Source organism: Sminthopsis crassicaudata, chromosome 1, assembly GCF_048593235.1.
Source record: "Sminthopsis crassicaudata isolate SCR6 chromosome 1, ASM4859323v1, whole genome shotgun sequence".
Classification (NCBI taxonomy): domain Eukaryota; kingdom Metazoa; phylum Chordata; class Mammalia; order Dasyuromorphia; family Dasyuridae; genus Sminthopsis; species Sminthopsis crassicaudata.
Genome location: NC_133617.1, coordinates 158,485,038 through 158,499,273, shown reverse-complemented (window position 1 = coordinate 158,499,273; position 14,236 = coordinate 158,485,038). Strand labels below are relative to the sequence as shown.

The following is a 14,236-nucleotide window of genomic DNA, read 5'->3' as shown; positions in this document are numbered from 1 at the left end:
TGGTGAGTTATTTGTATCATTTCCTACATACAGTTAATTTTAATATACTAAATAATTATTGGCAAAGTGTGATTAAGAATATATCTTAGTGTATTAGGGTACCTGTCATTCTGCAGCCCTTCTGACATTGGTAATTTTCTTTTGTCATCTTTGCAAATTTTCTGGATATGAGATAAAACCTTACAATTGTCTTGATATTTATTTTTCTTATTAATGATTTGAAGCAATCTTTTATATGGTTGTTAATAATTTACAATTCTTTTAAGAACTATTTATCCTTAGTCTTTGACCTCTCCATTGGAAAATAGCTTTTGTTATTCAATATTTGTATTACTTGTATATGTTTTAGATATGAGATGCTTCTCAGAGATATTAAAGACAAAACTTTTCCCCCCATTTGATGACTCTCCTTATCCTATTGGTTTTATTTGGGTAAAATTTTTAAATTTTTAATTATCTTTTTTACTTTTTTTGTTCACCTTAATCACTTGTTTGATTAATAATTCTTTGCCTACCCATAGTTGTGAAATGTACTAGTTCTTCCCATCCTTCTTTTTTGTTATTAAAAATAAAATGTTATTGATAATCTTTTGTTTTTGCATCACTTATATTTCCTAAAAATTTCCTCACCCTTCCCCTCCCAGAAAACTTCTCCTATAACAAAGAATTAAAAAAGAAAAAAAAAAAGTAGAAAAAATATTTATCTAAAGGTAAATGGCTTGGGAATTTGGGGATGGGAAAAGATAAAGAAATAAAAGCAGTCAACTCAATCCAACAGGTATTTATTAAAAATCTGTTACTTGAAAGGCGCTGCGCGATATTCGGGCATATGAAAAGAGAATGGAAAAACTGTTGTTTCCCTCAAAGAGTTTACAGATTGCTTATGTATTAGACAGCTTAACTGTCAAGAAAGATCTGAGTTTGAACCTTGCCTCAGAGGCATTACAAATCTGTGACTTTTAGCAAGTCATTCAATCTCTCATCCTCAGTTTTCTCATCCATAAAATGGGGAAATGAAAACCAGTCATATCATGAGATTACTGTGAGCAAATATGATAAGAAGTACTCAGCAAGTTTAAAAGTATGTTTTCTTTATAAAAAATGCACTTCTCACTCTACATCCTCTAGATGAAAAAGGAAGAAAAACAAAATCTTTGTAACAAATATACATAATCAAGCAAAACAAAACAAGATTCCTAAACAAGATATCCACCACTTATTTAAGTGATGGGTATCATGTTTCATTTAGAGTTGTTAAGTCTTTCAAATTTATTTGTCTTTACAACGGTTGTTGTAATTCCATAAATTGTCTTCCTGGTTCTATTCACTTTATTCTGTACCAGTTTGTACAGAATAGGTTTTTTCTTAGGTTTTTTTGGAACTGTTTTCCTTCATCATTTCTTCGATCATATTCATCATATTCACTGAACATAATTTTTTCACAAGTGACTACTCCCTTAGTATTTAGGAAAAAAAGGGCTGCTTTTAATATTTTTGTTCACATGGGCAATTTTGCCTTTTTTTGATCTTGGATTACATTTGTGTTAACTTTGAGTCAAAAGATAGATGCAATTTAATAACTTTTTTGATCGTAGTTCTCAATTACTTTCCAAAATGGTCACACCAATTCCCAGTTCCAACAATAATATATCACACTGTCTGTTTTCTCACACCATTACAGCATTTGTAATTTAGGGAGTAGTTTTCCCAATCTAATGGGTGTGAGATAGAATTTCAGAACTTTAACTTGCTCTTCTTTAATTATTAGTGATTTTGGAGCAAATTTTTTTTTTCATGTTGACTAATGATAGCTTGAACTTTTTCCTTTGAAAACTGTCTGCTTTTGACTGTTTAATAAGTGGGGAGTAATTCTTACTCTTAGATTTGAATTTGTCCCTGTTTATTTTGGAACTGAGAAATTCAGAGAAATTTGTTGTATTTTCCCCTCATTTCCTTGCTTCTCTTTTCATTTTAGGTACATTGATTTTGTTTATACAAAACCCTTTTAACTTTATGAAATCAAAATTGTCCATTTTACTGTCTTTGATCTTGTTTAATCTCTTGTTTGGTTTTGAGCTCTTCCCTAATCATAGATTTGACTAGTAATATCTTTCTTTAATCTCTTATTTATTTATGATGTCACTCTTTAAATCATGTACCACTTTGCAGCTTATTTTCATAAGTGATATAAGATGTTGATCTATACCTGTCAGTTTATTAATTTTTATTATTGTTATTATTATTACTCCTCCTGGAGAAATATAATATGCAAGAACAATGAATTATATATACAAGGTAATTTGAGGAGGAAGCAGAGAGCACCTGCAATTTCAAAGGTCTGGTAAGGCTCTTTCTGGTTCTTTATGGAAACTAGAGATTGCTATAGTGCTATCTGGATATAAGTTGGGAAGAAGAGGGAAAGAAAGAATCTTCTATCTCAGTTTGTGGAAAAATGGAGATTGAAGAGTAGAAATGTGAAAGAGTGAATTTTGAAGTAATCCCAAAAAGGTAGTGTAGATCCAGAATGTAAAGAGTTTTAAATGCGAAACAGAAGAGTTTATTTTTTTTTTCCCCCAGGATAATATGGAGTCATTAAAAGTCATTCTTTTAAAAATACAAAGATTTTTTATTCATTTTATCTTTACTTCACAAGCGTAGCCCTTCTGTCCCTGCTGATTGACTCCTCTTTTGTGACAAAGATAAAAATTTAGCAAAAACATCTGATACAGTGACTCTGGAAATGTATGTAAGATTCTCTCAATTTCTCAACTATGAAGGGGAAAAAATATTTAGTTTCTTTTTTTTTCTTTTTGTTTTCTGGCCTACATATGCAAAAATGTTTTTAGCAGCCCTTTTTGTTGTGTCAAGGATCTAGAAATTGAGTGGATGCCCTTCTTTTGTGAAATAGCTGCATAAGTTATAATAAGTGAATGTAATGAAATATTACTGTTCTATAAGAAATGATGAACAAGCCGATTTCAAAAAAGACTTATATGAACTGATGCTAAGAGAAGTGAGCAGAACACAGCCATAAGATTATGTGATGGTCAGCTGTGGTGGACTTGGTTCTTTTCAACAGTGAGGTGATTCAAAGCAAATTCCAGTAGACTTGTGATGTAAAGAACCATTTGCATCTAGAGAAAACTGTGGAGATTGAATGCATAATATTTTCACTTGTTCTTTGCTTGTTTTTTTTTTTTTTTTTTTTTTCATTTTTCCCCTCTTGATCTTATTTTTTTTGTGCAGCATAACAAATATGGAAATAATGTTTAGAAGAATTGCATGCTTACCCTATAGTGGATTGCTTGCTGTCTAGAAGAGGGGAATTAAGGGATAGGGAGAGAAAAATTTGGAACAAGGTGTACGTTGAAAATCTTTGCATGAATTTAGAAAAATAAAATATTTTTAAAAAATAACTGTTGTCTAGGATCTTTGATAGTTTTTCATTTGTTCTGAGTTTGGCTTGCTTTTAATGATTCTTTCATTTATTTCACAATCATTGTATCTGTTCTATTGGTTCTGATTCTTGTACTCTGTGTCAACTCATAGATTTCTTCCGTATTTTGCTTAATCTTTTGTATTCATCTTCTTACAGCTGAAAGTTCTTGACAGGATTAACCACCCTACTTGTGCTTCTATCAGATTCTGAAACATGGGACATTTAGAACATAAATTATATGCATATTTATATATTTTTTTGTAAAACAAATGGTTTATTAATTGTCATGTTTCTGTCAGTTTCTAGTGCCAAACTGAAAAGAAAAAAGAACTGGTTTGGAACAGCTATCTATGCAGAATTATCTGTAGATGGAGAAATTAAAAAAACAGCAAAATCTAGTAGTTCTTCTAATCCAAAGTGGGATGAACAATTAACCGTGTAAGTATTTTGTTTTTAATAAATTGTGTTTGTGTAACATTGTTTCACCATTGTGTGGTACGGAAATGGTGAGGGGTCACCATTTAATAAAAAAGCTGGAGAGAGCTCTAGAGAAAAGCAAAGTTTATTGTACATTCTCGCGAGAAGGGCGTCCCACTCTTCGAGTAGACTATCGAAGAGAGGAGGCGCCTCCTGTGGGCAGGACAGCACCTTTAATCCCTAACGCAAAACGCCCCCTCCCACCACTGACCCTCATCCTCATTGGCTGAGAGTCTTACATTCTAAACGCGAGATCTACCCATGAAATTGAACTTGACCAATAAGTACATAGTTGCCCATATTTGGATGAAATAGGGAGATGTCATAGGAGGGGAAGGCAATGCCCTTCAGAGTCCTTCAGGCCTACTCGAACTCTGAAGTAGATGAAGCCTTACTCGATTTTCACAACTGTCTTGAAAGATCTCACCTCATCTCATTCAGTCCCTCCTCTTATTTTGTACACTGAGATCTCTTCAAATTTTTGTAACATAATTTCACATTCCCTATGAATTCCTCACTTCCTTCTGGTTTCTGTTGGCCTTGGGCCACCGGCTCCACCCTTACCCTTTTAACAGCATCTATTTAACAGACCCTTCAGCTTTCTCTTCCAACCTGATCATTCCAGATGATGAGTTTTGGACAATTCTGGTTATTAATCTGATCAAACAAGGGATGTAGATAGGGAGTAATATAACACCACTAAGAGCTATAAGGCCAAACCAAAGGAGCTGCTTCCACCAGCTTCCCAAACCAGGACCATCTAGAAGTATTGAACAGTGAGGTCCAAGTCTGTACAGGAACATGAGCAAGTTTCCTAATGTTCTTAGTGATTTCCTTCACTAGATTACCATTGTTATCAATCTTTATACAACATGTGGATAAATTTAGTTTAGCACAAACTCTCCCTTCCTCAGCCAACAAGTAATCCAGCACAAGTCTATTGGTGATAATCTCTACAACTGCCTGAAGCCTAATTCTCCTGTTCAACATGTATATTGGAGTTCTATATCCCCAACTTCCATCTTGAGCCCAGGTCGCTGGCCCATACTCTTTGACTATTCTTTCTGGAGGCCAGGCCTCACCCCAACCATTTGCATCTCCAGTCCAAGTGATGGAGGTATCTAAACTCCGTTTCTCCCTTCCCAAATCATCATACAACTGAATCCCTAAATATTGGTTTGCCTGTTCGGGAAGAAAGAAAACTTTTGGCCTTATTAGTCCAATATAACAATTCCCTGTCCAATTAAGAGGCAGATGAGTATAGGCAGTTAAACCACAGATCCAATAATGACCCTTTAGAGCAGGTTGTTCCCTTGGAAATATGTCTGAGCTATTCCTTGTAGAAGGGTATTATTGTTGGTCTCTCATCCCTAGGGGGCTTCCCCCACAAAGGGGTCATACTGGCATTTCCATAAACCTTGCTCTTTTCTCCAACTACAATTGGCAACTGGCCACTGGCCTGTTAGATTAGAGGTACTCCAAAATGTGGAAAACAGAGTCCCATGTTGCCCGGGTGTCCCTGGGGTGACATTATACCAACCCCATTGGTAACTGTACCCAATGTATATGTTCCCTTTCCTCTTATTCTCTTTTATACATCTCAATACATCCCATTCTACTTCACTACACTCAGCAGTAGTGACTTGTTGATAGCAATATCCCTGCTCTCCTATTTCTGGGAGAACATCCAAGGTACAGTCTTTCTAGTCCTTCCCACACTTCAATTGAGGATTCCTCCCCGTATCGCGCCAATATTTAGACATTTTTGTACAGTCAATTGTCTTTGGCCTCAGGTCTGTTCTCGAATAGGTCCACTCACAAACACTATTTCCCAGCTTCAAACCTCGCCCTGTCTGATTTAAGCAGTATTTCCCTTTCCTATCTTTGGTCAATGACCACTGATGTTTCTCTTCTAAATTCCAGAAACCGGTCCCATTATGAATTTGGGATCTGTTGCTAAGGTTCCAGGCTGGGCTTAGGGGGACAGGTACCCATGGCCATTGGTTCAATTGTTGGGATCCACCACAGATCCAACAATTTGATAAGTTAAATGTCCTCCCTATATTCTGCATGAGCAGGAGAAATTGGTTCTCATCTCTAGAAGGTCATAAGGAAATAGATAAACCCAAAACTTAGGGAGAGCCTCATAATGTTCAACTATTATAACACCGTGAAGTTAAGGTGAACTTCCCAAAGGAAAATATATCAAATCACAAACAGGCAAAGAGACCCAAAGTAAGAAAAGTCATACAGTTACAATTCCCATTCAGTGGAGGTCCCCTCCTCTTATGTAATTGGAGGTCTCCCCTGTCTTCAACTGTCCACTCTGATAAAGGTGGCGCCACAGGTCCTTTTGTCCTGATGTGGTGTGTCCAGCCTCGTTCCTGGGTGCGAATCGCAGTATCTGAGGTCAGTATCACTTGGTAGGGTCCGTCCCAGCACGGAGTCAGCTTCTCGTCCTTCCAGGAACGGATCAGCACCCAATCACCAACCTGAATTCTATGAACAGGGAAACCTAGAAGTCTGAGCTATTAGCCCTTTTTGTTGAAGTCCTTGCAAATGTTCCAGCAATGATTTCACATATCTCTTAACAAACAAATCCTTAGTTTCTAAAATAGGGTCCCGGTCTCCCTTAGGATAAGCCTGGAAAGGATGACCATACAATAATTCATAAGGTGAAAGCCCAATATCTCTACGTGGCTTGGTCCTGATTCTAACCAGAGCGAGAGGAAGGCATTTCGTCCAAGGTAGTTGGGTCTCTAAAGAAAACTTAGTCAACTGTCGTTTTATTTCTTGGTTCATCCTTTCTACGTTCCCAGAAGAGGGAGGATGCCAAGGGGTATGGAGATCCCAAGTGATTTCTAAGGCCCTAATCAGATTCTGCAATACCTGGCAGAAAAATGTGTTCCCTGATCCGAGTCTATCCTCTCCACCATTCCATATCTAGGAATAATTTGTTCTAATAAGACCTTACTTACTGTTGAGGCAGTTGCTCGGCCTGACGGGAATGCCTCCACCCATGAGGTCAGATGGTCCACTATGACCAGCAAGAACTCGACCCACTGGTGGCAGCTCAGTAAAGTCCACCTGGATGCTTTGGAATGGTCTGATTCCAGGAGGTCGTCCCCCTTTTGGAAGCTGGCGTTGGGCAGCCCTGTTAGTCCTTTGACAAACAAGACAACCGTCCACCAGTTGTCGAGCCATAGTATATAGGCCGGGGGAAACATACTTTGTCAGTATAGCATCACACAGGTTTTGGACATCCCAATGACTGCCCTGGTGCAGTTGCTGAAGGACTTGCCTCATACTTGCTTTGGTCAGTACCTCTCTGCCGTCAGGTAAGAGCCATCGTCCTTCGGAGTTCTCAACTGCTCCGAGAGTTGAGGCTTTCTCCTGAGTAAAACTAGGAGAGGGTAGACTAGGGGGAAGTACAGGTATCAAAGCCATTATATGAGAGATTTCCTGATCTCCGGCTCCCTTGGCCTCCCGGTCTGCTAATCTATTTCCCCTTACCTCAAAAGAATTTCCCATCTGATGTCTCTTTACATGTATTACTGCTATATTCCTAGGAGTCAGAATATTTTCTAGTATCTCTCTGACTAGTGTATGATGAACCAGTTCTTTACCTTTACTGTTTACATATCCTCTTTCCTCCCAAATCCTCCCAAATACATGCACCACACCCCAGGCATATTTAGAATCAGTATATATATTCCCATCTTGGTCACACAATAATTTTAACGCTTGATTTAAAGCATACAATTCACAGCAATTCACAAGTTTGAGCCAACTAATGGGCAGGTAGACTGCCCTTGGTAACAGTGGAAGTTCTAACAAACCCATTTCTTTTCCCATTTACCATCCTAGAAGAACCATACATAAATTCTAAACGAATATTTATCATAACCTTGTGTTGATAACAATAAGGAATTTGTCCCAATGAGTTTATATCCAAGTAGATCTTTCATAAGTGAACATTATTCATACAAATCAGTTTGTTTTTAAAAACATCCCATGCAAATACAATCATATACAGAATGTCTAATTCCACACAAGAGAATTCAAGAAGTTTTGATAAGAGATTCCCATTAACTTGTAATGGGAGAGACATTCTGCTATTCTGAAACATAAGGTCTTATCAAGTATTCTGATAGAGGCAGGGGGGGGTTTTGCAGAACTAAGAGGCAGGGAAACTGAGGCAGGACTGAGTCAGGACAATAATTCAAAGTTAAAACATAAGCTAGCCAATCATAGTCTAGCAAATTTTCAGCTAGAGTCCCCTGTAAAGGCCTTTTGTCTCTGCAGCCTTCTCCAAACCCCGCATCTGCTAAAATCAGGTGTGTCTAGCTAGTGGACAGGTAAAGAGCTTTTTCAACTTTTTGCAGCCTCTCCCTTATCTGTAGAGACAAGAGAGCAAGACAAAAGGAGACCTTTTGTCAATCGCAGCAATTCTTAAAAGAATTGTGCCGAGCATAGAGCTCTAACAACGATCCAGGCCAGAAGCAGCCTGGATGTCCGGTGCAAAAAAGAAAAAAAAAATCTTTTACCTTTTCCAGAGTTCCATTCAGTACCCAAATTATGTCTATTTTCGAGGTCCTTCATCAGGGAACCAAAATGATGAGGTAAGCAAAGAGTTAGTAGTTTCCAATTCGGCCTGAACTGAAATAAGACGTCAGTTTTTCCCAATTTTCTGACCAGTTGAAATCTGTTTCCCTTCCCCCCCTGTTTACAGAAATTATCATATTATACACAACAGACTAGTAAATTTCCCAAAACATAGCAATAGTTCTGTTCTCCAGGGGACAAAAAGGAAGCAGGATTAAAATTTTTGCAAATAACCCTATCAAATTATCAGATCAGATTAAAATAATCTTTAAACAAGGAGACTATCACGCATGTAAATAAATATTGAATAACTTGTTTTCAGAAAACTTCAGTTCCAACTCCTTAGAACAGTTATAGACTTGAAAAATAAAAATAAAACATTCAGTTATCAATACCATATAAATGTAGGCTTTTCCTTTAAACAGTAGAAATAATTAATATCTAAATCAGCAAGGAGGTGCAGTTATTAAAAACAAAAAACCCCACTATACTTAATGGGAGGGACCTCTCCACGTGGTCACCCTTCCCCCACACCACCATGCTTCCCGACCCAATATATCATAGCTCCATTTAAACTATTAATTACTTTTACAAATCAATCTTTCCTGTCCCGTCTTTAAGTAAATATATATGTATATATTTTTAAACTTTACACTTCAATGTTTGCACGTAACTGACCCAAATTTCATAAAACTTAATACATGCCCAACAGAGCTGACAAACACTTAAGGCATAGCTCAGTTACAAATTACCCAATACCTCTAGCAAACATACCAATCGGAAGTAGGGAGATACAACCACAACCTCCCCTAAGTAAGCTACCAGCATTGTTTTAAAAACCTATGTTTTAACTTAAAATCCCAATCACAGCTTTAAATTCCCAATAATATAAAACTACTTTGCTATCAGATTTAAAACAATGAACTTCACTAAATAGCAGTTTCTTTCCCCCGGCCCCCGTGGCCCTGCTTCAGTCAGGACACGTGGGAGGAAGAGGAAGGAAGCCACCATCTTCACTCGCTCAATCCCACAAACTTCCCCGTGTACAGGGTTTCTGATCCCAAATGGGATTTACTAACAGGTATTTCTGGTCAGCTGGAACGACCCCTGCTTCAAAAGACCTAGTTCTCCTCCCCGCCCGAAGGCCCCTGGAAGGGCTAATGGAATTAAATCCTCTCAGGTCCTTCCTTTCAGGTACCATTTAATCCTTTTGGCACCACCAGTCTGCAACAAAACAACAATACCTTATCCACTTTTTCTTGCTTTTTATTTTTCCTCATATTTTGGCAGTTTGTTCCAATTACTTAATTTATCTCCCAAGGGACTATCTACCGGTATTTTCTGATATTTTTCTCATTACTCATTTCTCTCCGCGAGGGCTGGCTGGGACTAGGCCACACCCATTGAATTTGGAAGGAGTTTAACAGACTCCTAAACGCCCAAACACGCTAACTGTCACCAGTTAACCCAGTCACCCAGGAAGGCCTAGCTCTCTTCCTGTCTACCGTCTACAGCCCCCTCCAGAACCTATAACTAGACTCAAGGGGCTTCACAGGACGCTTACCTCCACTGGGTTGCTGCGCAGCAAATTTCTTGACTGATCTGTCCTCCACCAACCGGTTGGGATTTTCACCGCGGAGTTTCCGTTGCTTTTCTCTGAGTTTCTCCACTTCGGGTCCACTCTACGTCAGGGAGCAAGGAGAAGCCCCTGGAAGCTGGCGGGCTGCCTAAATCAAGGCAGGGCGCCATCCCACTAGCACCCAGGAGTTCACTTACTCACCGAGTAAAGGATCCGGACTAGCCCCCAAACTGTGTGGTACGGAAATGGTGAGGGGTCACCATTTAATAAAAAAGCTGGAGAGAGCTCTAGAGAAAAGCAAAGTTTATTGTACATTCTCGCGAGAAGGGCGTCCCACTCTTCGAGTAGACTATCGAAGAGAGGAGGCGCCTCCTGTGGGCAGGACAGCACCTTTAATCCCTAACGCAAAACGCCCCCTCCCACCACTGACCCTCATCCTCATTGGCTGAGAGTCTTACATTCTAAACGCGAGATCTACCCATGAAATTGAACTTGACCAATAAGTACATAGTTGCCCATATTTGGATGAAATAGGGAGATGTCATAGGAGGGGAAGGCAATGCCCTTCAGAGTCCTTCAGGCCTACTCGAACTCTGAAGTAGATGAAGCCTTACTCGATTTTCACAACTGTCTTGAAAGATCTCACCTCATCTCATTCAACCATCAAATCATACTGTGATATCTCTTAATGTCATAGAGGTGACTGTGGATACTCAAATATTATATAAGTAGTACATTAGCTTTGATTTTTATCATAGCTAATAATAATAATAGGTAATAGATAATACCTACATTATGTTAAGTGTTTTATAATTATTATCTAATTGATGTGTACAACAATCCTGGGAGGTAGGTGGTATTATCTATTACCTATTTTAAAGATGCAAAAGCTTGTGCCACAGGTGAAGTAATTTTTGCCCAGGTTAATATTAGCTAAGAGGTTTCGGAGGCTGGAATTAAACTCAGGTTTTCCTGATTTTAGGGCCAATTCATGCATTACCTAGCTATCCTATACCATGTAGTTGGAAAAACTTAAGAGTGCATTCATTGTGACATAGTTGCTACTTTCCAAAGACTAGTCTGCCCAGAGACTGGCAGAGGGCTGATCGACTAGGTTACTTTGGCCATAGTAACCATGAAATAAGAAAAACACTAATTTCTTTAAGTCCTGTGAACCCTCTATCTTCTTTTGTGGATATTGTGGCAGTATAGCAGATGGTGCTAAGAACTGCATAGTCTTTGGGTTAAAAGGTACTTCACATTTGACTTTCACATTGTCAAATGCCTATTCTTCAAAACTACACTTCAAAACTGGATTCCTAGAAATGTCTCAAACTCTGCATAGCTTATCTTTACTCCCAAATTCTCCTTTCTCCTAAGACTATCACCATTTTATATCTCACTGATATTCTGTCCCTTGCCACATCTTATTGTTTCTGTAGCCACAGGGTATCTGACATTTGACCCCTTTTCTCTAATTACATTCATTGCTACAGGCTAGGTAATTATTTTTTGACTAACAAAGACTGTTACAGAAATTTAGGGAGGCTAAATTCTGCAACTGGGAAGCCCATTTAGATGAAATTATTTAGTTTTTCAGGTGACTGAATTTTACCTATCAACAGGTTGATTTATGGATATTTATGTATATGAAGACATGTGAGGCATGTCTTCCAGCCCGAGTCTTTATTATTTATTCTCTTTCTATTCTCTCCTTTTTTTTCTCTCTTCCTCCTTTCTAGTACATATAAGTACATATCCAGAACTATGATAAATAGCTGTATTCTATATTGGTATATATGCTCACATGCATAATGTATTCATTCATATATCTATACTAGCATTAATTTATTTATAATTAGGTAAGTAACATCATGGATAGAGTACTGCACCTGGAATCAAGATGACATGAGTTCAGATTTAACTCCAGATTCTTATTAGTTGTGTTACTCTAGGTAGGTCACTTAACCTCTGCTTGAATTGCCTCATTTGCAAATTGGAGTATTAGCTACACTTATCTCCAGGATTGTGAGGATAAATGATAGTTGTAAAGATCTTTGCCGGGGCAGCTAGGTAGTTCAGTGGATAGAGCACCAACCTTGAATTCCTGAGTTCAAATTTGGTCTCAGACACTTAACACTTCCTAGCTGTGTGACCCTGGGCAAGTCACTTAACCCCAGCCTCAGGGGGGAAAAATATCTTTGCAAACCTTAACATGTCATAACTGCTAAGATATTTATATTTTATATATATATATATATATATATATATATATATATATATATATATATATACGTACAGATCTGTCATTATGTAGCTATATAGTTATATATAGAGGTATTTCTATATAGATCTGGATATATACATATTTGAATGCATAGGTTTTTTATGTTATTCACAAACAGATACATATAATGGGAGGGGAAATAACAATAATAAAGCTTAGACTCAGAATTGGGTTGAGTCTCAAAATATGGCCGAGAGATCCATAGACCTACCTTATTATATGTATTATATTTCCGCTACTTCTAGGATTTGTAGTTTTGTCTGTGTAGATAACTTGTTCCATTAATTGAAATGAAAGCTTCTTTACACCACTGAACATGATTTTTTTGAGTTATAACCAAAAATTTAATTACATAGTAATTAGTCATTTGTTGATGAACCTTTCTTGATTGAGCTAGGTCATTTATGGATCATATGTAAAATCCCTTCATCTTAGAGGAGGTATGACTAAGTCATTTGTGTGCTAAATGTTATTGGAATTTTAATGGATTACAAACAAAAATGAATTAATAGTAATGTGGTGTTCAAGAAGGCTACTGTAATTTTAGACTGCATTAATAGAGGAATGTTGTCTCTAATGAGAGGCAGTACAGAGTTAGCAGACCTGACTAGACCATTTTTGTAGTGTTGTGTTCCATTTTTAAGTGGTATATTAAGTGGTTCATTAACAAGTTATAACTTATATAAAGAAAGTTAAGTATGATTATGAGGAGACTGAAAACTTTGTCATATGAATATCTAATGAATTAATTGTTGATGCCAAAAAGACTTAGTGGGAAACCTGAAGGATTCCTTTAAATGAAAGAGGAATTTGACTTGTTTTTCTTTGACACAGTGAACAAGAAGCAGTTTGTTTCAGAAGTTTCAGAAAAACTTATTATGGTTTGATCTAAGGAAAAACTTCCTTAAAATTGAAGTTGTTCAAAAGTAAAATGAACTGTCTTGAGAGCCATGAATTTCTCCTTAATGAAGGGGGAAAAAAACCTAGATGATTCAATAGCAATAGTGTAATGTGTATCAGATCTGGTTTAGATGGCTTTTGACATTCTTCTGAGATTTATAAATCTCTATCTATACTCTATAGTATTTTGGAGATATAAGGCTTATTATTTCAATGATTCTAAATCTAGGATAAATTGTAGCCTGAGTCAGAAAAAGGTAGAATCCCTGCCACTGTTTAGAGAACAAGAGAAAGGCACCCTAGCATTTTGAATTTAATGTTCATTCATAGATTTATAGAAAGGATGATATGAAAAAGAATCTTTAAATATGGTCAAGTAAGCATGGATATATATGTATTAATATGAACCATCAGAGGATCATCATTGATGCAATCATAGATCTAGATGAATAGTGATATATTCTATAGCAGATACTGTAACACTTTTTAAAATCATTTAGATTCTGCTAATTGAAGATTTGTAGTCAGGGGCAGAGCCAAGATGGTGGAAAAAAGGCAAGCATTTGCTGGGGCTCTCCCAAATTTTCCTGCTAACAACTTTAAATAATGCCTCAAAATGAATTCTCAAGTGGCAGAACCAACAAAAGGATGGAGGGAAAGTTTTCCAGTCCAAGACAACTTAAACAAGGTTAGAAGGAAAGATCTGTCATATCTCAGAGTGGTCCATTATAGACTGCTTCAGCATGAATTGTGCCAGGAAAGGTCTTGTCACAGCAGGCCTTGAGGGTGACTGAATGAGCAGTGCCAGTGGAAGCTTCCAGAGTGCTTTGTTCACAGATAGTAATGGGTTGGATAACTGGTCAGAAGGTTACAAAAGTCCCTTTGTTGGCAGTGGGTACAGGATTCTGTTGTATTGCCCATATACAGATCTGGGTCACAGTCCCAGAGT

General features: G+C 37.5%; 1 protein-coding gene across 5 annotated transcripts in view; it reads left to right on the top strand.

Moving 5' to 3' along the window:
- The window catches only part of WWP1 (WW domain containing E3 ubiquitin protein ligase 1), a 155,285-nt gene that overhangs the window by 70,873 nt on the left and 70,176 nt on the right, over positions 1 to 14,236 (top strand). For all 5 annotated transcript variants that reach the window (XM_074270174.1, XM_074270166.1, XM_074270193.1 and 2 more), the window contains one exon: positions 3,739 to 3,877. In XM_074270174.1, coding sequence (XP_074126275.1) covers positions 3,739 to 3,877 — 139 coding nt within the window. The remainder of the gene's footprint in view (positions 1 to 3,738; positions 3,878 to 14,236) is intronic.